This window comes from Enoplosus armatus, chromosome 14 (genome assembly GCF_043641665.1).
Source record: "Enoplosus armatus isolate fEnoArm2 chromosome 14, fEnoArm2.hap1, whole genome shotgun sequence".
Taxonomy (NCBI): Eukaryota; Metazoa; Chordata; class Actinopteri; order Centrarchiformes; family Enoplosidae; genus Enoplosus; species Enoplosus armatus.
Window position 1 is genome coordinate 14,165,871 of NC_092193.1, and position 26,739 is coordinate 14,192,609.

The 26,739-nt window shown below is 42.8% G+C and overlaps 1 protein-coding gene across 1 annotated transcript in view; it reads left to right on the forward strand.

Annotated features, from left to right (window-relative positions):
- The window catches only part of camsap2b (calmodulin regulated spectrin-associated protein family, member 2b), a 33,479-nt gene extending 7,866 nt beyond the window's left edge, over window positions 1-25,613 (forward strand). Inside the window, exons 3-23 of the mRNA XM_070918132.1 lie at window positions 6,341-6,520; window positions 7,552-7,638; window positions 11,290-11,322; window positions 12,444-12,585; window positions 13,759-13,898; window positions 15,435-15,525; window positions 15,663-15,767; window positions 16,462-16,531; window positions 16,629-16,910; window positions 17,752-18,481; window positions 18,601-18,747; window positions 18,836-19,067; window positions 19,181-19,364; window positions 19,466-20,207; window positions 21,166-21,302; window positions 21,390-21,604; window positions 21,686-21,785; window positions 22,430-22,495; window positions 23,155-23,270; window positions 23,381-23,499; window positions 23,594-25,613. Coding sequence (XP_070774233.1) covers window positions 6,341-6,520; window positions 7,552-7,638; window positions 11,290-11,322; window positions 12,444-12,585; window positions 13,759-13,898; window positions 15,435-15,525; window positions 15,663-15,767; window positions 16,462-16,531; window positions 16,629-16,910; window positions 17,752-18,481; window positions 18,601-18,747; window positions 18,836-19,067; window positions 19,181-19,364; window positions 19,466-20,207; window positions 21,166-21,302; window positions 21,390-21,604; window positions 21,686-21,785; window positions 22,430-22,495; window positions 23,155-23,270; window positions 23,381-23,499; window positions 23,594-23,893 — 4,218 coding nt within the window. The 3' untranslated portion in view covers window positions 23,894-25,613. The remainder of the gene's footprint in view (window positions 1-6,340; window positions 6,521-7,551; window positions 7,639-11,289; window positions 11,323-12,443; window positions 12,586-13,758; window positions 13,899-15,434; window positions 15,526-15,662; window positions 15,768-16,461; window positions 16,532-16,628; window positions 16,911-17,751; window positions 18,482-18,600; window positions 18,748-18,835; window positions 19,068-19,180; window positions 19,365-19,465; window positions 20,208-21,165; window positions 21,303-21,389; window positions 21,605-21,685; window positions 21,786-22,429; window positions 22,496-23,154; window positions 23,271-23,380; window positions 23,500-23,593) is intronic.
- Window positions 25,614-26,739: the final 1,126 nt, after the last annotated feature.

Consider the following 26,739-nt stretch of genomic DNA (forward strand, 5'->3'; position numbering starts at 1 on the left):
ATCCTTACATTGGTTAGGCTGGAACGAGAAAATTGGGGGCATTTTTGCTTGAGAAGTGACTCAAGCGATGTCGATAATTCCCTGTTGATTGACTAATCAATTAATTAGCCAATTAATTAATGCAGTTTCAACTCCAGAGCATAATACTGACACCTTGGACATGAGCAGAGTGGAACAGATTCTGAGCTTGTTCATTTGTGGCGTTTTAGTTATGAAAGGAGGGCAGGCTGTGGCAGCCTGATCCAGACACATTGCTAGCACACGCATGGCTGCAGACCGGGCACTTCTGCTGACGCCAAAAGGTGTCTGCATTGCAGTGCACCCTCCCTCCCTCTCCTGCTCTCACTCTGTCTCTCTGTCTGTCTCTTACTGTTTCTTTCCCCAACTCTTTTGTCTTTCTCTCTTTTTGCCACCTTCCTCCTTCTGTCCCCATCTCTCTCTTCCTGTCATGGTCTTCTTTAGCCTTTTTCTACCCCTCCTCGGTCTCATCCAAACTCTATCTTTGTGGATTAAATGAGACCAGGACATTGTTATCTCCTCAATATTTAATCGAAGCTTAAGCATATTTCATCAAGGCTGCTAGTGCCCACACATTCTTTTTTGCTCTGTCTCAGGTTGTAGCCAGTATTTTAGTTTGCCCTCTGCTTGTGCTCTACCTCTTTACGGCTGTTGAGGATAATTCAAAGTCACGAGTGAAGGACATTTTTATGTTTTACGGTTGATTGTGCTCACTACACAAGGATGTCATGAAGGTGGGAGTGATGGGCAGTGATTTGGTGCAACTCTTGTCCTTACACACCTATAAAAGTGCATGTGTATGTCAAAACGTCTGTCTCTCCGTCTGTGATTCTGTGTGCATGGCAGGTGATTTAGTGGACAGTTTTAGTGACAAATGGAGGCTATAGCCCATTGACTCCCTATGACTATTGACCTTCATTTGTGTAACACACAGTCAGGCAATTCATTAATCTGTCCATCCTTATTGTTGCTCTGTGCTGCTCTGAATTCATTAGATTGGTTCTGCAAAGTAGAGGAACTGCCTGTGTGTATTTGTGGACTCAGCAGGATAATTTCAGTCACGCTAAAATCGAAGCTTTTCATTTTGGGTTATGGTATATCTGCAGAGAAAATGATGACCTCATGCTTTTCCAAATACTGTGCAACAGAAGAATAACTCATGTCAGGGAGGAGGAGGAGGAGCGTGGCAGTCTGTCAGAGGGCGAAGGGATAGAGAGAGAGAGAGGGAGGGAGGGAAGGGGGGGGGAAACATGGAGTTTTAGGGGCTGCCATTTGGCTGCAATCCAGGAGGAAGCAGGAAAGTAGAGCAAGAGACTAGAGGAAGGGGTGAATGTGGAAGTCTACAAGGGGACGAATGGAAAGGAGGGAGGAAAGATAGAGAAGAGGGGAGAGGAAGGGTAAGGTATTGCCTTCTTGGCGGGCGGGACGACGTGTGTGCCAGAGAACGAGTGGAAAAGACCCACTGTTCATATGGCCATCTGGAAAGAGGGAGGGGGGGGGGGGAAGAGTGGAGTCCATGGAGGCCGGGAGGGTGAGAGGAGAGGAGAGGAGGAGAGGAGGAAGACGTGATGTGCACTACTGCAGCACTGTAGAGGGTGGGGTCTCACAGTGAGTCAAAGCACGTCTGGTGCACAAATCAGAGCCCCCCCCCCCCCTCTCGCCCCTATTACCCCTTCTTCAAACACACACGAACACACACCTCTGAGAGAGCTGTCAGACCTCCAGCAGTGTGCACCAGACCAGTGTGTCCTTTTCTTCTAGCTTTACTTTCCTGATACTCGCCGACTTTTTTTGCACATGCTCAGAACGCGCTGCCCTCTGAGCGTTAAAATACTGAGATGAGAAAGTGACGGAGGACAGAGAGTCGTAGCGGTAACTGAATTTTCCTGCAGAGGGGCGTGTAGCTTCATCTAAAAGCTTTCTGCCAAATATTGCTGAAAGATTTGCAGGATTTCATGGACGTGTGTGCTAGAAAGATGGCGAGAGAGAGTGGTCATTATTTTCAGTGGCAGTTTGGACGCTAACATCTCACTAGGGCCAGACATGCAGCTTTAAAGTTGTATAATAAAACACTTTGAGTGTGTACCTGCGTTGAACGGACACTTGTGATGTTTGTGCAGAAAGAGGTTACTTTGATGATTTGTTTGCTCAGCTGTATTTTGCCTTCCTATGGATGCCTTTTATCAAGGGCACACACACACACACACACACACTCATGCAGCCATACAAGAATAGTGACGATGTGAATACTGATGCTCCTGTTAGATGTGTGTGCATGAGTGCGCTGCAGCTCGTTACAGCTCTTTATGACCAGTGTCTGCCATTTCCACAGCCTTATAAGGCGTGTCTGTCACCATGAGTGGTTTAGACTTGCACACACACACACACACACACACACCCACCCCAAAGGTCTTTGTGGAGGGATAATAGACAGCACATGGCTTTTAAATCCATGCTTTAGTGTCAACAGTAGTGGATACGAGAACTGTCTGTAGATATGTAAGCAACGGCTCCATAAACTGTCTGTCTGTCTGTCTGTCTGTCTGTCTGTCTGTCTGTCTGTCTGTCTGTCTGTCTTCTTCTCTGTCTCTTGTGCACACACCCAGATGCATACATACATACTCACATGTACGTCAGATCTGAATACATTTCCTATTAGAAACAGTGCAGTGACAAATAGACAAACCTTCACAACAAAGTGAGGAACAATAATCAATCACAGTCTTACGCACACATGTAGATGTAGCGTTGATGTGTCAGTCCTCTGCCATTTAAATGATAATAATATAATTGCTAACAATAACACACTTATTTTAATCCAGGGTCTGTATGATTTTTGGAGAGGGGCTGAACATCATGTTTCCTCCCCTGTGTTATTAAAGGAATAGTTTGACATTTTATGAAATCCTCAGAGTTAGATGAGAAGACTGATGCCACTCATGTCTGCGTTTAATTAAGGAGCTAGCTTAGCTTAGCAAACAAAACGGAAAGAGGGGGAAACAGTTAGCCTGTCTCCATCCAAAGAAATGTAAAAACTAGACAATGCCCTGCTCTCCCAAAAATGTATGTTCCCTTATAAAACACACAGTTTTGTCATGAACTTTGAAATGTCTTTTTTTAATGCCGATGATTGAATGCAGGTGTTAATTTATAAAAATCCTTTATTAAAGTTTAAAGCTATATGTCATTACCATTTCAATTCATGTGGCTTCTCCACCCAACGCTCTGAACACACACGCAGATGCACGCGCACACACCTACACAAGCTTCTTAACAACATTAAAGATTTAGGGGTTTTATGCAAATGAGTTCAGAAAAGCTTCAATCACAGATAAAGCTCGGAGCGGGTTTTCATGAAAATCATGTTTGCTGGATCTCCAGCTCCAGTCTAAGCTGCTTGGCTTGTCTGTCTGTCTGTCTGTCTGTCTGTCAGTCAGTCCAGCTGTCAGCCAGACCGGCTACTGTACCTCTGGAGGAGAACGCACGCAATGTCAAATATCTGGCAATATCCTGAAGATGCAGGAATTCAAAACAGTGTCTGTGGACTGTTTCATAGACAGTTCAATATCAGGCTCCTGCAATGTGGCAGCTCTGTTTTCAGGGGCCAATCCAAACAATCCTGTTTACCCATGTAATGCTCCACAGCTGTAACATGCAGTATAACATACTGTATGTCCACCAGCATACATCCTTACACAGGTCAGCTATGCATCACTGTCTACAAACAACTGTTCAGCTCACTATAAGATTTCATAGTTATCTATTTGGTAAAAGGCATTTCTCTCAGATCAACAGCTGAAACGATTAGTTGATTTATCGCTTATTCAACAATCAACAAAAAAATGAAAGCATCAATTTTGAGAATTGATTAATCATTTCAGTCATTTATCAAGCGGAAATATTCTCCGGTTCCGTCTTCTCAATTGTGAGAATTTCTCTTTTATGTCCCCAAAAATTGAGTATCTTGGTTTTAGACTGTTTTTATCGGACAAAACTAGCAATTTGAAGATATTACCTGGGTCTCTTGGAAATTGTGATGACCACCGTTACTATTATATGATTGTTTGGAAAATGATCATTAGATGAATCAGTGACGTTAATTGTAGCCCTACCCTGATCAGAAGGATGAGCATTTGGTCTTGTTTGTTGTGTTTTTCTTTTTGATTTAATCTAATCAGATTAAATGATAAAGGACAAGTTAATGATGTATGCTGACATCATGTGACACATGAGGCCAGTTTATTTATTAAGTATCTCAGCACTTATTTCCATGAGTTTGTTTCTAATAGCCATATTTCTGTACACACTGTCTGTTTAGACTGGCAGAAGAACATGTGGTGCTGACGTTGTGCACCAGTAACAGTCCAGAGTTGGACTGGCGCTGGATCGGTTGTTGGTTTCTTGGGGAAACACTTGGTCACACTGGCTGTTACGTGAGGCTCTGTGGTTATGAGTAGAGGCTTGTGCTTGACAGTACAGGCTCTGGTGGGATGAGGTCTCGCTGCTTGTTTGTGTCTGTTGGTTTGAGTCACCTGGATCACGGACCACCTAACTTTAGGTGTTCAGTTAGGTTTGACACGCAGATAGAAGCTTAGGTACGCAGCGAGCACACACACATACACACAGAGCGTAAAATGTTTTTGAGTAGACCTGTGGTGTGACAGGAAACGGAAGGGGAGGTCTGTTGGTCTGGCCGGCCTGGAATGAGATTAGAAAGGCCAGGAGAATGTCAAGCTTTGTGTAGGTGTTGATGGTGAAACCACTCGCGCAGTGAATGACTCAAAATTAGGTCATGTGTGTACTATAAAAGTAGTTCTACATGTACAGACATTTAAGAGTATAAAGTGGGTTCAGATGTTGGACAAATGGCGATCAGAAACCTTGATTTTCTTAAGACAAACTTTATAATGTAGGATCCCATTTATTAGAAATCGCTGCAACTTCCTGGTGTCCTCTGAACTTCCTCAGTTGACGTCACAAGACGGAGTAGGTTTGAAGCATGATAGAATAACTGCAAGCAGAGCTACCTAGCCCTGCTTCAAGTTGAGCTAACAAGAGTGTGTGTGGCACTTGCAAGATCCTTGCTTACATAGCAAACAAACACACAGTGGCTTTATTGAGGTCCGGCTGAAGTTAACAAACACGAATCCACACAGAGGAAGCAACTCTAAACTAAAATCTTCATCACTGGAAAAAGTGAGATTGCAGGCTATCTATCTTTTATGGGGGTGTCCTGTATAGTAACATATGTAATGTTAAATCACAATATCAATATATATATATTGTTATATAAGAAATTCTAATGAAAATCAACTTGTTACTGGATAACATAACCAGACATGAATATGTTTGTTTTTGGCTAATATTGAGTCTTTGGCTCACGTTGATGTAAAAATCCACTTAAAATATGTAATATTTCCCACAATGGCCTCATACACCCAGAGATATTAAGGGATAGCTGCCACAGTATAAACATGGGGTGCGCTGGTGGTCTAGCGGTGCAGGCGCAGACCATGATACGCAAAGTCCCTATTCCGAGTACAGCTGGATACCTTGTTGTGTTTTGTTCCTCTGTCCCCTCATTTCATCATGTCATCTCTCTACTGTCAACTCACGAATTAAAAAAGTGCTGCGGTATGGCAAGATCTTTGACTATAGACAGATTTAAATTGCCTCACAGTATATAAACGTCGTATTTCCTAACTCTAATCCGTTTTTTCCTCCAGTGCACCAGGAAATCATTATTAGTTGCTCAGTATTTTTCCTGTAGAGCCCCTCCTTGAAATGTGTGATGCTCGCTGCATATTTTGCCAGTTACATGCACAGAGGACAATGCTTGCACCGTCCTCTACCTCATTAAGTTAGTTCCTTTCACAATTTCAAGAAATATGTCAGGTTTGACACACTGCATGAAAATGAGGTGGATACATGGCGGATTGCTGAAAACAAAAAATGTATTTATTAAATTAGTGTTGTCAAATCATAAATGCTGTATTGTATGTAGATGCTGTTTCAGATGCCTTTTGGAGCTGTGTCCAAAGGGTTAATACTTGCACATCTTTTCTCTTTCAAGAGAACAAAACTTTGAGATCATTTCAGTATTTTTGTTGAATGAAAACATCTGTTTCAACAGTTTTTTGGCGACTTTGCACTTCAAAAATACCCAGAAATGGTCGACCCACAGTCTTTGTGATGTGCAGAAGCACAGAGAAGCACTAACATGGAAATATAAAGTTAGGCCTTTAATTGTCAGTTTGATGCTTGTGGAAAGAAGTGGGAGAGTAAAAGGCAGTCCTTGCAATGCTGCTGTATGTCTCTACAGAGTTCCCATCTGGCGCTCATAGACACCCTGATGATGGCGTATACAGTGGAGATGGTGAGTGTGGAGAGAGTGATGTCCTGCATCAACAGGTACTCCTCCGCAGAACCCTCACACAGTGACGGACTCATCCAGGAGCTGCCTTATGACACAGAGGACGCAATCACCACCTGGATCAACAAGGTACACATACACACGGGATCTCATTCGTTTGCACACGAAACCACAAGGACATGTGCTTTCTCATGTCAGTGGATCACAACTGTACACATTCTTAAGCCTTTTATAATGGGGGACACACAGTTATTTGTTTTGCTCTGGATATAGAAGACACGAGAGGTGCTGGAAAGTGTGTCAGCGCTCAGTTCCTCCGCTGCTGGTTCAACATGTTTGCAAGAAAACTAGATGAAAAACTGGCACCAACCACATGTAATCATGTCAGCGAGATTACCAAGAGATGACTGACTCAGCCTAACCTCCTCTTATCTGCTAAAGCAGGATTGGGAAGGTAAAGTCAGACCTAGAGTAAGCTTTAAGAGGGCAGTAGTTAAGTCTCTGTGATCTCATCTTTAGTTTACTTCATCATCTTACACTTGAATTAGTCACTTGAAGTTGCTTCTAGTGGCCTTGCAGGAGATTTTAAGAATCTTTTGACACAGTTGTCTGAAAACATGATGTTGACCTAATTTTAATTTGTTTAAAATAATGAAACAAGCCGCAGCATGGCATGAATTAATCAATTAAATACACAATGATCACTGACATTCCTTGCTGAAGAAGCTCGTACACATAAAATAAAAAGCACATGTCTCTGGTTGGGGTTCGTTGATGAGACCTTGTGTATCCTCAGGACACATTGTTACATCACTGTTTGTACAGAACCGTAGAAGACAGAAAAGCAGTGACGGTAAAAAAAAAAAAGGGAAGAAAAATACTATCATTAGAGTAATCTTTCTACATTGTGCTTGAGTCGGAAGTCAGCCGAGTGCTTTATATTAGGTTACAGTAATATTTAGCATGAGTGGCTAATGAGGAGAGGCGGTGAAAAGTATTTCTTTGATGTGTGGAGCCTCTTGGTCTCATGTTCAAGTTTCTCCTCTCTCCAACACAGATTCGCCATTCAGTCTCTCAGCGTGCACAAAATTCTTGTCTGAAATTTGACCTTCAGCTCTCTTTCTGTCTATCTGCATGTCTCTCTGTCTCTCTCTCTGCAGGTGAATGAACACCTGAGGGACATCCTTGTCGAAGAGCAAAAGCTAAGAGAGGCTTCCTTCCAGGAGTCTAACACAACAACACACAAAGTAAGAACAGACACACACACACACACAATAATAACAAAAACAAGACTCATTCATCTGTTGTCAAAATAACAGGGTGTTTAAAGGTTCAAAAATCAACACCTCTAAAGCTCACTAATAAACACTCACTATCTCCAACCGAAATGCCAGTAAATAGTTATTTTACTACTTATTTGCTTCCCTGCCGAGTGTTAGATGAGAAGATTGATACCACTCTCATATCTGTGTAGCCTACAGAACAAGAGACAGGAGGTTAGCTTAGCTTAGCATAAACACTGGGAACGGGGAAACAGCTAGCCTGTCTCTGTCCAAAGTTTGAAAATACACCCACCAGCAACTCTAAAGTTAGGTTGGCAGGCATATTTTTTTTAACTTTGGAGAGAGCCAGGCTAGCTGTTTCCCCCTGTTTCCAGTCTTTGGGCTAAGTTAAGTTAATTTGCTGGCCCCAGCTCTGTGTATGAGAGTATCAATCTTCTCATCTAACTCTTGGCAAGAAAGCCACCAAGTATATTTCCCAAAATGTTGAACTATTCCTTGTCTTTATTTAATTTGCTTTTGTTTTGAGTTGTATTATCATACTTTGTCTCCTATCTGTTAATATTCGATTCTAAACATTTCCTACTTTTTCTCATAGGCATTAGCACAAGTCTGCGTCACATGATATGTACACACACATACAGCACAGTACACAGAGGTCTGTAAATCAGAGGAACAGATGAGCTCAGTCTCAGACCAGCTGCAGAGAAATGTTGGCACACTGAGTTGCGACACTGCTGCCCGAGGAGACAAAGAAATGCGCGGGGCGGAGGAAGAGAGAAAGAGTGACAGACAGAGAGAGAAGAAAAGTGAGGAGGGGTAATCAGAGAGAGGGGAGAACGGGAGAAATGACACCAGCGTGGAGGACATGGAGAGAGACACTCAGGAACTTTGTCAGCTGTAGCAAAAGGGAGTCGGTGACAGACAGAGACAGTGTTGTCACCCAGCAGGCCTCGTAGTTATGTAAGGTCCATGTGACACAACGAGTCAGTCTACTGGGACAAACACACAGCAGGCAGCTACCGTCCTCTTCCACTCACTTAACCATGAAGCTACAGCACAGTGCCTCATCAGGTCACGACCCTCGCCTCAGGGCGGTGCTCTAAAACAGTGAAGAGAGGGTAAAGGTTAAAAACAGACCAAAATAAAATTCAACTGCGGCAAATGGGAATGGGTAGGTAAACTTCCTGCAATTCAGCACCAACTCAAAGAGGTAAACACAGATTGAAACTCTGATTCAGCTGAATGTGCCATTGAGTAAACTCGTGTGGCTTCAGCTAACCGATGTGCTAACTTGTGCAACAAGACTAAGAGTCTACAGCCATGATAGCTGCTCTGTAACTGTGCTTGGACACAGGGGTGCAACATGCTCACAGTGATGATGCTAACATAGTGATGTTTGGCTATAATGTTTACCATTTTCACTATTTTGGTTTAGCATGTTAGTATGCTAACATTTTCTAAATTAGCACTAAACACAGCTGAGGTTGATGGGAATGTCATTAGTTTGCAGGTATTTGGTCATAAACCAAAGTGTTGACCTGATGGTGGTGCTAGATGAAAAGTTCAGGAAGTTATTAAAAGTCATTAAAATTCACCCTGAGGGGGACATGAATGTCTGTACCAAATTTCATGGCCATCCATCCAGTGCTTGTCGAGACATTTCACTCAAAACAACAAATGTCAACCTCATGGTGCTATAGGAAGAGTCAGGGGATCGCCAAAGTAAGTAGGTTTCATCCTCTGAGCACCATGGATGTCTATTACAAACTTTCATAGCAATCCTCTGAAATATTTCTGGATAAAGTGGTGGACTGACCGACAGACTGACATTGTGTTTTCAGCCATGCTTGTGGCTTTATGAATGGCACATTATCATAGATTAAATTGTTTACACACAACGGGTTGTAAAATGGCTGCACAGTGTCACATGGTGAGTGTGGCTAAATCAGTTGAGAAGGATCTTTTATCTGCTGTGGGAGTTTCTTGGCACATTTTTCCTGCTCATTGTCTGTTTTTGTGTCGGTATAGTGAGAGTGATCGCTGCCTTACTGCAATTGCTCTGTAAACTGATAATACACATGGGGTGTGTGACCTATCCCACACTGACTCTCATAGACACACTCAGGCTTTGTCAAAGGCAAGAAGTTACGACGAGGGAAGAAGAGTGTCTTTTAAAGAGTGTGAGGAATACGCTCAGTGTCAGTCAGCTGCTTTCCTACTCCATCACACAGCTCCCTCTCTGCATTATGAGCTTCAACAGAAGTCTATTCACTGAATAGGACACACTCAGAGGGGATAATATCACACACACACACACACACACACACACATGCCTGCGTGAACACACACACTAATGGATGAGCACAAGACACTTCTCAGTAAGTTTCGTCTATTCTGGGACGGTGTGAAAAATCTTTAACTATGGTCTTATGACTAAGTGCATTTTTGTGTGTGGATTTTTGTGCTTAACATTTAACATAGGTGCTTACACACATAACTGACTGCTGGGTCGTTATATGTGAATCAGGAGCTTCTACAGTTATAAAAAAGTTGTAGTCTTGATTACTTCTATCAAGGAGGTTAAGTTTTAGGTCCCAATTTTTGTCTGTTCATCAGTTTGCAACATATCTGAAAAACCTTTCAACGGATTTCAATAATATTTGGAGGAATGTTAGAACACATGCCAAGAAATGAGTAATGATTTTTTAAAAGGTTTTCTAACAGTACAAGATAGTTTTTTAAGTTTTGTTGCCATTTTACTTACATAATTGAATTTTGTGTGAACAGCGACTATCTATGGACTTCCCTGGACCGGCTGAAATTTACCAAATACCATTTGGATGGATTGCTATGACATTTTATTTTATCAAGATATTTATGTTCCCCAGAGGATGAATCCTACAGACTTTGGTGACCTCATGACTTTTTCTCTAGCACCACTATCAGGTCAACTTGATTTATCTAATACTTTAGTTTATGACCAACAAAACTCCCATCCCGCTAGCTTCAGCTGTACTTTGTGTTTAGTGCTATTTAGTAAATGTTAGCATGCTAACAGCTAAGCTAAGATGGCAAACATGGTAAACATTATACCTGCTAGCAGCATCTTAGCAGTGTTGTTGTGAGTATGTTAGCATGTTGATGTTAGCTTTTGGCTCAAAGCATCGCTGTGCCAAAGTATAGCCTCCCAGAGATGCTACCCTCTTAGTGTTGCTTATATTTAAAAAGAGATAATGATGTAATATTTGATTATTTTAGTAACATTTTCTTCACCTCTAAAGACTTCTTCTAGTTGATGGATTATAAAAGACTTGGGTTGTGTTTTAGCACTTTTGTGTTGCAGATTTTATTTGTAGGGTCTCAAAGGGGAAAAAGAAGCTCTTTGTAATGTTATATGTAAAAAGTTATGTTTTTTTATGATAAATGTTGACAAATTTAGAGGACTGTGCAGCTTTGCAGAGGTATAACATGCACTCTTGGAGGTCTTTCTAGTGTTAAGAGAGGGTTTGTTCCCCAGTCAGTCTCAGCTGTAGTTGCAAAACCTTTTTCCCTGCTGTCGGTTTAACGCCTATCCCACTCTCTCCTGTTGTTGTCCAATCCTCATCCACCATCAAGTCTCCTAGCAAATGGTACTGGAGATTAGTTCCAGTAAGTCCATCCATTCTGAAGAACTCCTCTTCACCAACCACCACCACCTACACCCGTTCACATTCTCTTGTCATTGCATGTCGTCCTGAGCCCCATCATGCATTGGTCAGACTCCTCCCATCCGATCCCACCCCATCCCTTGTCTCCACATTGCTAGGAATCTGAATGAATGATATAGTCATCATTTTAAACTTGCATCACTGTCAGGGTCGGAAACTCTGCCTGTAAGAGCAAGTACAGTCCTGTAACATGGTCACATAAATAGCAGGAATTATCCAATTTATCATTTGTAAGAATTTCCACTGAAAACAAAGTAATACCACTGCCTCTGTATTGTTAACTACCTATTTTCTTGTTTGATCTGGCATGTCTGCTTTTTCTTCTATTGTATGGGTTTAAATTGGCTGCCGTCAGAGTTGTAATGTATTACTGGTCTATACAAACCGAATATTGGCAACACAGACTGAGAGGCTGTCAGACAGTGAGAGCTGCTGTAATTAAAGCTTCCATCTTATCGCTTGTAAAATGCATACGTGACACCACTCTTCGTTTATGTGCAAACTGGGAGTACTGATGCCCTGAAGACATATGTAGTAGTGTTGTCTCTGTGGTCTTTACAGGCCCAGGGAGAAATACAGAAAACCTTCAGGCTGCTAACACAGATTATTATTAAACTCTAAATCACATGCATTGTCTGCTACAGCACCACAGTGGAAGTTTACACCCCCCACCCCCGAAGCATAAAGCTAAAAACAATTCATTTGTTACATGCATTTTGTCCCCCTCCTCCTTCTACTAACTACTAACTAACCACTCCTCACAAGCAATCAAAGGGAGCAAAATAGTGCTGAAGTGTCTAATTCTAGATGTTGTGTCTGATTATGCGCATGACCAATATAATCTGCATTATTTGAGTTGAGCCTGAAGCCCACCCTCTGCTTGAAATTCCTTAAATTAGCGCCTGGTCGTCTGTGAGTGGGTGTGACTGAGTTGTGTGCGTGTGCTGGTGCATGCAGATAAAAAGTGTGTCTGCACCAACAATCACAGAGCCAACTGTACATATCCACCCCAATGACACATATACTGTAAGTGATGTCTTTGTGCCGTTGCCATGGTTTCAGGCTCGCTACAGGAAGGAGCATGCTCAGCAGAGGAGCGCGCCATCGCTCCCCCTGGTGGAGAATCTGCTGAAGGACAACACAGACGGCTGTGCCCTGACCACCCTGCTGCACTTCTACTGCCCACAGGCCGTCAGACTGGAAGGTGGGACCAACCCCTCAGTCTGTAACCACACCCACTTGATCTCACTAGCCACACCATCTTTTATTGTAATTCTTCCAAAAAGTAAACAGACCAAAGTCAGTTATACAGGTAGTAATAGGAAATAAATGGCATACAATGAGCTAATCACAATGATTTTCAGTCTCAACTGGACAGCACAAAGGATGCTCTTTTCTGCTCTAACTACAATCATACATTTGAATAAACAAAGAGCGTATTTATTATTTTCTGAGGGCCTTTTGCCTTATGAATATATAAGGAAGTAAGTAAATTCAATGAAAACAAATAATACTAGCACAGTAGCTTTTTGCAGGAAATGTTTTATAGTTTTCAGTGGGCTAAACTCTAATCCTAATCTCAAAGAACAACATAATCAGAGATTAAGGATGCTGTTTTGACTTTCTGTGGTTACATTAATGATATAAAAGGAGGATATTGACCTCCGAAAGAAACTGTGTGGCAGAGAGGATTCAGGACCGACATGGAGAACGAGTGTGAGACAAAGACAAAACAAAGACTTGTTTCCTCTCAGCTCGCTTGTGTCCTCATTTCTAAAAATGCCCTGGGTTGGGTTGTGATTGGTCACAAGGGCTGTGCGATGGAGAACCGTTAGAGGAGTAGCTGGCTGCTATTTCAAAGATAAACAACTCTTGTGTGGGTGCTCTGAGACTCTAGGGATCGAATGTAGTTCACAGTGAGCTCATGCACATGTGGACCAGATGTGGATACCAGTGAAACTTCATTTAGGTCTGCTTGCTGGCAGCTTGATATACTCTAAAAATAATAAAGAAGTACAGTAAAGTAGAGAATGACATCAAGTTTGGTTGTCGTCCCTGATCTGTTCCTCATTATACACATGCCTGGGCCGTCCTTACAGTAACGTCAGGGGACAAAAATCCAGATGATTCATCCAGAAGGAGTTGAAGACAGTTTGAGAACTTGTGTCATGATTGAAGGATTTTGAGGGATTCAAATCAGCTACTGGTGCTGCATGGCTCATACACTGGTGGGAAAAGTATGGTAATTTTCCTCTGTTCTTTTTTTTAACATAAACTGTGCCTTATCTTTTCCTTGTCTTCCTGCCTGGCCTTTGCTATCACCCCTCCCTTGTGTGTGTGTGTTTGTGCGTGCCTGACCCCTCCCCTGGCTGAGCAGATATCTGCCTCAAGGAGACCATGTCTTTGGCCGACAGTCTGTACAACCTCCAGCTGGTGCAGGAGTTCTGTAGGAACAACCTCAACCACTGTTGCCACTTCAGCCTGGAGGACATGCTCTACGCACATGCATCCATAAAGGTAGGGAGGCAGGTATTCAAACATTTAAAAAAAGAAAACGTATGTGGAGGACGTGGAAAGTGCTATTTATATAATGTGGACTGAGTGAAAGAAAGAGAGAAAAGAAAAATGTTTGGGGGAATAAGGAGAGTTAGTGCGGGAAATTACAAAAAGGTAAAAATGAGTCATGCAAGGAAAAGTTGAATAATGAATGTGTGCGAGCAGGCTTGGTTCTCACAGGGGTTGTTATTGTGTGTGTGTGGATGTGTTAACAGGGACATAAAGATCATTTTGCTACAGTGAGTATTGCTTTACTGCCGGATTTAATGAATATGATGTGTGTGTGTGTGTGTGTGTGTGTGTGTGTGTGTTGGGGCTTTTTAAGTGCAGACGCTGCAGGCCAAACACCCCCCCCCACCACCCCCTTTAAGACAGAGGACATTCACAGTCCTGACCCGTCTCTGCCTGCCTCTCTTGTTCTCTCTCTTCGGTTGTTATCAAACAACAAAATCTGTGAACTTCAGAGAAAACACAACAGCTGATTCACTCCGTCCTCAGACTTAGATCTCACACATATTTGTTTCTGATTAATAAAAAAACTTACTGTACAACTGTATGGGCATCTCTGTGCCATCCAGACATTAGAAGCAGCAGAGACGGTGTGGGTAAATAGTATGCGGAGAGCGTGGGTAGAAACATTCGGATTCAAGTCACAGTCCAAGCTGACTGGGACTTTCCATTCTTCAAAACAACACCGCAGACGGTCTTCACACTCGTCTTTACTCTGTGTTTCTCCCTTTCTATATAATAGTGAGTGTTTATTGACTATATAGTTCTGCAATTTTATAAATAGGCAAAGGGGAACAAAATGCTCATGAAGGGCAGTTAAAGAGACTGGCATCCATCGTCCATTCACCACAGACTAACTGCCCACTGAATCCTAACCAGTGTGTGTCTGTGTGTGCCTATTCATTTAATATATTGCTCAAAAAGAAATGTTTATGCCATTATCTAAAATGAAGGTCCAGTTTATAGGAATAGAAGCCCCTGCATTTTTTTGTTTTTTTCTTTCTACCCCTGCTAGAGAGTAATTAAACTTATTGTTAACCAAAAGGTTTCCTACAGATTAAATCATCTGTACAGGCCTCCAGAGACTTTCTGTTTAGAACATGAATGCATTTATCATTGATTCGGGTTACTCACTCGCTGTTTTGTTTATCCATCTGTGACATATTTAAACTAAACTCCAGATGGTGTTTTTGGCAGTTTTCTAAAGGCGTATGGGTTTGACATTAAACCACTCAGACAATGAAACATGTACTGATATTCAACTACACACACACACACCTGAGCCTGTTACCTAGCAACAGTTGGCAGGGTGTGACCTCATTGATCTGTCAAAATGCTGTATAATAATGCGATTGTAGCTCATCTAAAATTCTTACAGAGAAGGAGCTGTGACTGCAAAGACACAATTGTTGTGCTATTGACATTAATACATAACTACATATATGACTGCAACATTAACCATATGTCTGTGTGTGTGTGGTCTTGCAGAGTAACTACCTGGTGTTTATGGCCGAGCTTTTCTGGTGGTTTGAAGTGGTTAAACCGTCATTTGTACAGCCCAGAGTCTTCGACCCAAACGGTACAGTACGACTTCACAATCATATCAGCATGCTATTGTTTACTGTGATGATGTTGTGCATGCTAATTGTTAACTCTAACACGTAACTCAAGGTTGCAGTTGGATGTTGAGTATTTGTCGTGTGTTTCTCTCTGCAGCCTGCGAGCCTGTGTCATCCTGCAGAAATATGGCTCCTGTGTCCAGTCCAGTCAAACAGAGCTATGCAGACAGACCTGACAGCCCAGAGAACGTCCCCGCAGAGGGTAAAATACCTGTTATCAACTGGGGACTTGCGCAAATCCATTTTCTGACAGCTGACTATTGAGTGGTAGTCCAAATGAATATGTGTACAGTATGTTTTTGCCCAGGCAAAAGCATAGTATGAATAAAAATCACTTAAAAATCACTTAAGAATCACATACAGCACTAATTAGGTGCATATCTTTAGTGATCATGCGGTCAGAGATGTCACATTGCTAGTTTGGATCGCTTGTAAATGCAGCAGGAGCTTTGGTATCACTATTTGTTTTAACACAGCTTTCACAGTGACAAGTGTGTCGTCTACTTTCTTGAATTTGCCCATACTGTACAAACTTTAACACACTTTAGCACATAACAGTGGAGGAATGTGTGGATGTGTTTTGTTTTGAAACCAGAGGCCCTCTAGTGGCTGATTTACAGCCATGCAGTAGCTCTTATGCTCTCCTATTGCGTTTGAGCCATATACTTAAAAACGTACTTGCTTTTATTAATTATACAGTATAATTCTAACCTGGAATAAGTAGCCAGAAGGTAAGCTGTGGATCTGCACACTAGCTTGGAAAATCTGGGCCCGGTACTCTCACTTATAAATTAAACTGTGTTCGTATGTAAGCACTCCACTGCAGCATTTGTTGAGAAATAAGGGATTTGACACACCCAGTAAGAAACTCAAACAAACTTCTCTATCTGTTACAGGTGTAATGAAGAGATCTACCTCCATGTCCTACGTGGATGGCTGCGTTGGGACATGGCCCAAAGAAACACGGTAAGTATTAAACTCCTACTAGAGCAGATGACCTACAAATGTGAAGTGGTCTGTTGTTGACCTGTTAAACTAACAATACATGTCCTTCCTCCCTCAGCTCCTCCTCTCGGGGAATCTCCTTCGAGATACCTTTGGACGGAGACCCGACTGTGCCTCCCTGTGAAGCTCCCTCCCTCCGCGGTATGACCCGCTCTGCCAGCAGTGACGGTCTCGGGTTCAAAGTTCACTTTGCGTCTCGAGGGGGCATGAAGCGCCACCTCTCCCTCATGCCCGTCAATGTAAACGGCCAGGGCAGACACATACCAGAGGAGGATGAGGACTTCACCTCCCACAAACCCCTGGGGAGGAACAATACATTCTCACTCAAGAACCAAAGCAGGTACAGCAGAGGGATGTGTTAGGTTGTGATTTTCAAGTAATAAAATCCTCCATCCTCTAAATTACCATATTGCCTTTTTAAAGGGATAGTTTTTTGGGGGGGCGGTTATAAATTAATGGATAGCTTTTTATAACTCTGTGTACATTTTGAAGGTTATGTTGAATGCAGTGCGCAAAGTAATGATAATGACAATAGGGGGTGACCACTTACTGTGAGTGATACTTTCAAAACAGAGTAGGTGAATAAGTGGCTATAAAACAACACAACACAAATAAAAAGCATATATGCCATTAAAAAAGAAAATGTGAGAGAAGATAGAGTGAGAGAGTAGTCTAAGCAAAGTTATGTGTTTTTATTTATTTATTTGTTTGTTTTTATTTGTTTTTTGTTGTTTAGTGATATAAAGATTGCTTTTATAACCCCCTTGGGAAGGTAGGTGGTAGGCGGAGGTAAAGTGTATTAATCAGCCCATATTTATAGTAACATACATGCTAACGCCTGCAGCACCATTAAGATACAGTATACTATATCTAATATAAATAATATGTTATGTATATTAGCTGTCTGCTCACTGCCAATTGCTTTTCTTCTACAGTTCAACATGCGTGTCAACTTTGTAGTATAGATAAACACAAAATAATTAGCTTAGCTTTGAGACCCCCCAAAATAATTTGATTTAAGATTTTCTTGAATCTATATGTTATTTAAGCTAAGCAATGCTAATCTTACAGTCAAAAATATTTTGAAACTGCATGAAGAGACCTAAAGATAAGAGGGGCATCCAGCAGTTTATCTGACTCTGGATAAGCTGACTTCCTAATTTCCCCCAACCTGTCCCTAGGTACTCCAATGGAGTCCTCCCAGACAGCAACCATAGCCCCAACAATCACCACGGCAACCACAGTGGCCACATCAGCCCATCAACTCCTCCGAGCATTGAGGAGGCCCTGAAGATTATCCACGACACTGAAAGGCCCCACGCTAGCCTTGGCATGGGGGACAGAGACAATGGCTTCTTTCTTCACGGTGCAGAGCCTTCAGACCCTCCAGGGGCCCAAGGTCAAGGAGACGACCCGGGTTCAGCTAAGGCTCGGCTGAATGACCACGACCCCAACTCTGTGTCCACCGATGAAGTTGACACGGGCATCCACGTGAGGACAGAGGACATCCAGAGCTTGGATGAGGACTCCTCCTCTCTGAGAGACTATTCAGATATAGACCCAGACTGTGAGGCCATGATCCGGTCGTGCCCTCTGTCTGACCAGCCACAGAGGGAGAGAAGCAGGGAAGGAGGACAGAGAGGGGTTGGTGATGCTAACCCTGAGAGTGAGAGGGGAGATGGAGGTGACAGGAGCAGCCCCTGTCCCAGTTCAGCACCCACACTCCCCAGATCCCACACAGCCAGCCCCGCCTCATCCTCTGGAGGCTCTGGAGGCGGCATGATCCGGATGACGAGCTTCGCAGAGCAGAAGTTCAGGAAGCTGGAGGGACGGAGTAGTGGAGGAACCACACCAGAGAGTTCAGATCTCAATGTGCCATACACACACCCGACAAAAAACATTTCTTCTCCGGTTTGTGTCATTTATTACCCCCCCTTTCATTTAAAAACTGTTGCAGAGGCAGAAATGCAATTTGGAGTGATGTGGGTTGGCAGAGAATTAATGTGAATGATCTTTGCACCCTTTTCTAGATCTCTACACCTCCTTTGCCAATCACATCTCCCTCTCCAGTAACGCCTTCCCCCAGAGACCCCTCCCACCTAATAGCCTCAGAGATGATTCACCTGAGGATGAAGCTGGAAGAGAAACGGAGAGCCATTGAAGCCCAGAAGAAGAAGGTAAACGGAGGAAGACAAAGAAAGATAGCCAGAACTGTGGCTTTAAATATAAATGTTCACACCATTTTGCTCTCTTCACATTCTCCAGGTGGAAGCAGCTTTCACCCGCCATCGTCAGAAGATGGGCAGAACGGCCTTTCTGAATGTAGTGAGAAGAAAAGGCGTCACTGTGCCCCTCAGCCCCAGCTCAGGGGGAGCAGAAACACCTTCTCCAGAGCCACTCGCATCCTCAAAGGAAACCAGCCAGGGCAGCATGGAGCGCGCGGAGAGATGCAAGCCAGACGGAGCAGCTCCTAAATCCCCCTGTGAGGATGGTGGAGGTGAGTAACCACAGTAGGGACGCAACTAAAGTCTCACACCTGTAGTTCGGTTCATGGATTGGCCAGTTTTTCAGAGCCTTTGACTGAAATGTGTATTAAATGTGGTGATACAGGTGTGACTCCAGGAGAAGTTGACCTTGCAGATTACACACGGTCCATTGAGAGGCTGAATACGTCGCTGGGATTCCTGCAGACCGAGATGCAGCGTTTGGCCCAGCAGCAGGAGAAGATCATGTCCATGAGAGAGCAACACCAACAAGCCTGGGTCATTCCTCCTCCTGCTCCATCTCCACACAGGTAGCACTTAGTGATAGATATTAATTATTTTACTGGAATTTGTTTTTGCCATGATCCTGTGAACACTTACATGGCCTTGTGTGTGTTTTTTTAACCAAAAGGCAGCTCCGTGAATTGCGTAGCAGCAGTGTCACAGGCCGGGGATCAGGCCGAGGCTCGGTTGGCTCCTTGTCTCCCATCCTCTCTTCTTCTGGCTCTCCCCACACTGCTAATCGTTCCCCTGCTGGCCTTAAGCGGCGACCAGCCTCCTTTCATGCCAGGACACCTCGGACTCCACGACCAAATGATCTGAAGGTCACACCCTTCAGTCGGATGCTCAACACCCCCACCTCAGTGGACAGCCTACCCAGACTGAGGCGTTTCATCCCTCCTCAAACCCAGCTCAGCCCATTTGACTACCTGGGGTACGATGATGGGCCAGGGGAAAGCAAGAACCCAGGGGCCAAGGACAACAAAGAAAACACTAAGGACAATGAAGAGACAGTGGCAAAGAAGAGTGCTGGCACTCCTCCGCCTTCCACTAAAGAAGCAGCCAAAGAGAAGGAAGGTGAGAGACAAGAGGAAAGAAAACAGGCAGAGCAGTCGAAGGGTGTAGTCAAACAAACCTGGTCATCAGAGGTGTTGTGTCAACCGGTGTCTGAGATCCAAGGGCCTGCAGGCAGCCTGGTCAAGGGAGACCCTCAGGACAGAAGAGACCTGGTGGAGGTGCCTCTGTCTGGGCTGGAGCCTCCAGGAGGACCACCCCATGGTCAGGAGAGGACAGGAGACAGAGAGGGAGAGGTGGAGGCAGGAGGAGACACTTATGGAGAAGACCAAAAGATGTGCTGTGGATTCTTCTTCAAGGTGAGCTGGAGCTGCAGAATGATATACAGGATAAACATTGTTTTTATCTGTTTAATGTCAAGGATAATCCATGTAAGACCTCATTTGACTGATATGTGGGCTTGATGAGCATCACCAGTTTTTCTTTTCTTCCTGTCAAAAAGTCCACCTCAACTAACCTGCTAGCGTGAGTCTTGCTAGCCTTGTTGCTATATTGTTTCCAAATGAAATTGACTTTTTACAGCAGACATTTGAAAAAGAACAGGTGGCACTAATAACATTAATGATGGCTCCGTACCCACAATAATTGCAATGCAATGCAGCAATTGATAATGTTATTAGCTGCCCCTGGTTTTGACAGCTCAAAATGTCTGCTGTGAAAAAGCTAATATTTCACATTTCTCCCCCTGGTCACCCCTCCCCCCCGTTTTTAAACCACTGCAGTAAAACTACAACACCAATTGATACACACAGTTAATTCACTTCTCATTAATAATCCAGTCTATACAGCCTTTTGGTGCTATAGGCTCGTAGCAGCAACAGGAAGAATCTCATACTGTGTGAGTCTGGCACAACATGTGCAGCGTTGTGCCTGTTGAGCCATGAGCTGATCAAAGACAATACATGGATGAATCTAGGCCAAAGAAAACAGCCAGAGCACAGACGCACCCATTAGAGCTTTGATTACAGAGCAATGTCAGAGCTTTGTTGACAGAAGGTAATTACACTAATGCCACGTTAAGTATCAAATACCACCATAATTATTAAGTATCTTCCTTTTCAAACTTTGGATTTTTGAGGTGAGAGATGACAAAACAGTTACACACAAGGGCGTTATTTGTCATTATAACTTGATACACGATGTAGTAATTCATCAACTGAATAAACCGTAGTTGAGTCTGCCAGCTCGTCATGAAGGTAATAAAGATGCAGTCCACATATTTCTACATGTAGTCTGACTTATGTATTTTGGGTTCAGGATGATGTGAAAGGGGAAGAGGACATGAAAGCAAAGAAGGCGGCTCTGCTGGAGAAGAGGCTGAGGAGGGAGAAGGAGGCTCAGCAGAAAAAGCAACAGCTGGACCTGGACCAGGAGCAGCAGAAGGAGGCTGCACGGTCTGTCTGATTTTCCTACACTTCATGCATTGTGTCGTTTGAGTGTGTAGTCGTACGATGAATCTTTATACCGGTCTCCTCCTTCAGGTTGAAAGCCGAGGTGGAGCAGCAGAAGAAGGATGACGAGAAGGCAAGGAGGGAATACATCAGGAATGAATATTTGAGGAAGAAGCAGCTCAAGCTGATGGTGGACATGGACGAGGTCATCAAGCCCCGATCTGGAAGTCTCAAGAAGAAGCCACGGCCCAAGTCCATCCACAGGGACGTCTTGGATTCATCTACTCCCCCTGTGAGAGCAACAGGTGAGCAACATACAAATCATATGCACACAAACACACACTGTCGCTGTATGGCAGCCACTGATGCTTGTTGTTGTGTTGCAGGGGTGCGTCCTCGAGGCTTCTCAGTATCAAGTGTTTCTTTGGCATCTCTCAATCTGGCTGACAACGACAGAGAGCAGCCAAATAACAGGAAGAACAACAGGTAAGACCTGCTCTCTTTCTGCCTGTAGCCTCAACTTTATACTCTCTTACTTTGCTCTTGATTCACAAATCACAGATGTAAGAAGGACAAGAACCCTGTTAGCCGAATGTGTACCTCAAAAAACAAAGAATATCACCTCTGAATTAGATGGAAATATAATAACAAAGTGTAATAAATGTTAAAACCTATGTATCAAGATTGGATGTTCTCATCTTTTTAAGACCCCACCAATAAATTACTTTCTTGAGTTTTGTACAATGTACTTTTGCACTGCAGGTTGAATCTGATGACGTGTATACTCAGTATGAAGCTGGCCGTTTTCAAAGGAGGCTCAGTGATCCCATTAAGTTACAGCAAATGCCTCTTCTCTTCTAGTTCCTTATAATTGTGTTTTATTAAGTATAAATCTCATGCTAGTTACGTATGTATTTCAAAATTACTTATTTCATTTATTACCACCATTGTGATGTGCACTCCCACAATTCAACTTTTATAACTTCACAACTCCCACCCCATAACTCATTTGATTTTAATTTCACTGGGTGTTTGGAGGTTGACTCTTGACTTTTGTGAGGCTTACACTCTGCATCTTGATTCTCTTGTATCCCTCTCTTCTTTCTCTCTATTTTGCCTGCGTTCCTCAGAGGCAATAAAGTAGCTTCTGCTCATATCCCGTTCTATCTAAGCTCTCCCAAAGAACGAAAGGGAAGGTTAGTAACGCTCCGAAAAGGTGGTGCTTCGACGGGCGTGGCTCCATGTAGAAATAGCTCCATGCAACTTCGCCTGCATTTCATTAGACGTTCTTTCAACACAGACAGTAGACAGATGAAATAATTGAACATGTTCCATTACTGCAGTGTTTGCTTCTACCTTAAGGTACACAGGACCTACGTGGCGGAGGTGTTTCCGCCTCAGTTCTCCTGCTCTTCATCACTTTCTCTGTCTTTTGCAGTATTGCTCTCAGGCTGTTGTTTGCTCTCTTCTCTATGCTGGCTGCTCTGCGCTTCACCACTATGTTTGCAGTTTCCTCCACAAGTACTTGAGCTCATCTCTCACAATAGCCATAAAGACAGCACTGAGACTTTTGCTTCGCTTGGCTGAACATGCCTCTCTGTCGTGCGCTGCACAGCTTCGTCGGAGTATGTACAGTATGATGTAATGCGAGACAACAGGCAGGGTTTGGAGAATTGTGTCACAGCATCCTGACCTTGTTTTACCACATCTCTCTGTCTGTGTGTGTTTGTGCATGTCTGTTTGTGCAATCTGTCTGTGTATGTGTTCATACCTCGTATATGCTTATGTGCGTCGTTGTGGGTTTTTGTTACGTCTGTGCGTGTCATTTGTTTGGTTTTTATGTGATCATCTCCAGGCCGGACTCTGCAGAAGGTTTTTCTTCTTGTCCTTCCACCGGCAGTCGTAACGGGGAGAAGGATTGGGAAAATGATTCTACCACCTCATCCACTCCCTCCAACGCTGAGTACACAGGTATAGGACATGCCTGTACTGTTTACACAGTTCATCGACATTTACACAGCTACTGTACATAACATGACATTTCCTTTTTGCAAACTCATTCCTGCGCCTTCTTTCCGCAGGACCCAAATTGTACAAGGAACCGAGTGCCAAGTCCAACAAGCACATCATCCAGAATGCCCTGGCTCACTGCTGCCTGGCCGGCAAGGTCAACGAAGGGCAGAAGAACAAGATACTTGATGTATGTTTTGCATTTACGTGCCTGTGTCTTTCTGCATTGAATAACGTTGGCGCTACACAACGACTTTTTAATGACTCTCTGTGATTTTCGGCAGGAAATGGAGAAATCCGAAGCCAATAGCTTCCTGGTGTTGTTCCGTGATGCCGGATGCCAGTTCAGGTCTGTGTACGCCTACTGCCCCGAGACAGAGGAAATCACCAAGCTGGCCGGCATCGGGCCGAGGAGCATCACGACCAAGATGATCGAGGGCCTGTACAAGTACAACTCGGACAGGAAGCAGTTCAGCCAGATCCCAGCCAAAACTATGTCCGCCAGTGTGGACGCCATCACCATTGCCAGCCATCTGTGGCAAACCAAGAAGCAGGGGACGCCCAAAAAACTGCACACTAAGTAGTGCCAGATGGCCGAGCAAGATTTGGACATGCTTCTCTGGAAGGAACACAGAAGAATTTGTGTATTTTACTTTTTCATTAAAAGGACACACTGTCCCACTGTAATAAATCACAACTGGAATGTAGAACACAAGCGGGCCTCACAGACGTTGTTTCAATACAGAGTTGACTGTTACGCTCTGGACTACTTTAACGGGGCGCAAGTGTGTATTTGTCAGCATGTGTATCAATGTTCTCGTGTGCCAAAAAAAAAGAGAAGAAAATAATAGGCGGAGCAATGCCTTACCTAGTTGAACCACTGAAGCAGTGAATGTCACGCCTCTGAGAGAGGCAGTTTGGTTTCTATAAGTTGATCATGTGTGGCCTTATGCTTGTTTTGTGTCATATGCGCTCTGAGTGTTGGTGTCATTTTGTCAGCGCCTGTTGAAAAAGTCTGTTGTGGTACAGGAGAGGTTGTGTGTGCTCACAGGTCTGGGATCAGATTATGCCCCCCCACACACACACACACGCACACCACCACCACCACCACCAGCAAGCCCAGGTTGTTAAAAGGGTGGTCTATCTGATCTGTGATCAGGTAGAGGCAGCATTTTTGATGAGAGTTTTGCTGCTACACAGGCATGTTTTTTTGATTTTTGATTTTTTTTTAACATGTGACTGAAAAACTTATAAACAGTTCAAATTTATGTGTGTGTTTGTATAGTGCCAAGAAGAGTGAGGAAAATATCTCAGCTGGTGATTGCAATTACTTTCCAAAAGTGTGACATGATGAGATTATTGAGCATACAGAGTACCATCAAACCATTCTGGAAAGCACCTGCAATAGACTCTTAATTTATTTCATTTTGATAATGCTTTGAAGATATTTTAAAAGGCGACTTAGATTTTATTCAGAGAAACATAATATACTGTACGTATATAAGTTAAATTAATTTGTATATGATGGCAGATCCATTCAAAATGAACAAGTCAGCTTGTCGTAGCTTTTGAGTAGCTTTTATAATTTATCACGTGTGTGTATCAGTATGTTGTCGTTTGGGGCCTTTTATTGTGCTACAAATGCAAAAAGTGTGATCACTCAACAGTTTCACTGATAAGACTATCGTCAGTAGTAGAGTAGATGGAAATCCCACACTGTGTCATGAGTCTGTGCAATTTAAGAGTAATTTAAATAATCACCATTGACCATGTTGCAGTTGGAACTAACAAATACTCAAATTGCCACATTCATGTGGATATTGTCTTAACTATTAGCTCTCGATTACCCTCAAAGTAGTCCAAAATTGTAAATAGATGAATTCACCCATGATATAGCACTTCAAGACCATGTCCGCTGTTGTTTCCACTTCAGGACTGTCATGCTTCTTACTTTACTTTTACATTACTGTTACATTTTTCAGTATGTGTTGACACTGTACAGATATATTTTGGCATATAGAAGTATTTTTTGTAATGACATTTACCTGTTGGAGGTGTGTACTAATGAAGCAGTACAGTTGTTGAAGGAGGAAGTGTACCCGATGAGGTGAGGTATATAAAGCCTTAATGAGGCTTTGTCGTGGTATTGTATGAAATCCATTAAGTATACTGAGAAAATCATAGTATTTTTTCCAACTCTGGATTCATTTTCTTTTCAATTTACTAAATATGCTCAACTGTTCATGGATTTTTGTTGTTTTTTTATTCCTTTAAGCTTTATTAAAATGCCAGCTATCAACAGTATTCATGGAGTCTCATTTCACATTCCTGTCTTGATTAATTAAAGTGTATTGATGATAATAGCTTCATTTAAACGGGTATTAATGCTATTTGACATAGTACCACTTAACCACTTAAATAACAGTAAAGTAAAGTAAGATACACCTATGCAATACCTGCTTGTATCATCGTCGTTATCATTACTGTGCCGTGTACAAACACAGACCATCAGTACACAAAAAGTCTAGTTACTCTGCAGCACCAGAAGTACTTTTGTCTTCATTGTCATCATCAGTCATTATCTGCTGTAGTATAGCTGTTTATTTCTGTCCCAACTAATGAAGCTTTACTGTGGCAGACACGGAGTGTCATAGACTTGAGGCTATTAAATAAAACATGTTCAGAAAATCTGCACGTCCTCCACCATGTCCTTATATTGTTCATAGAGCTAGATGGATACATTGGCTGGGCCCATATATCAGTCAATATTAGCTTATTGAAGATATAGCAGCATTGGTATCTAATTAACAGGAAATTTCTGACAGAAATGCCAAAGATATGTTTGAGGTAATTTGGAAAGTGTTACCAATACATTGTTTGACATGAAGAAAGTGTTTATTCCTTAATTAGGGTTATTTTTCAACTGTAAAATGTCCACTCGCATATCTTGGTGACATTTCTCTAATGAAAACATTCAAGGAATCCATATCAAAAATGTTTGTTTTAAAAAAAAACGGATATCAGATGATATATTGTCATCAAATATTGGCACCAGCCTTAAAAATGTAGTATTGTTTGGGCTCTAATTGTTCTGCTGCTTGCTATTTTTCATATTGATATTTTCCAAATAAAGCAGTTATGAAACCTACATATTACTGTGGATAAAATTCTGATATTGATATAAAATTGATATTCTTGGAAATATCCCTACACATTCCCATAGAGCATTTTTCGATGTCATTATGAATGAGACCAGTGTTGTGCACGAACACTAAGAGGGACAGGGGTTACAACGGGTACACCTGCCTCACTGTGGGACAGGATAGTGGTTTGCACTGAGGGGCCACAGAGGGGCCGGGGCTAATGAAGACAGGATACTGCAGACATAGAAATCACTAAAATCTTACACAGATGTCTTCTTCTTCTTCAT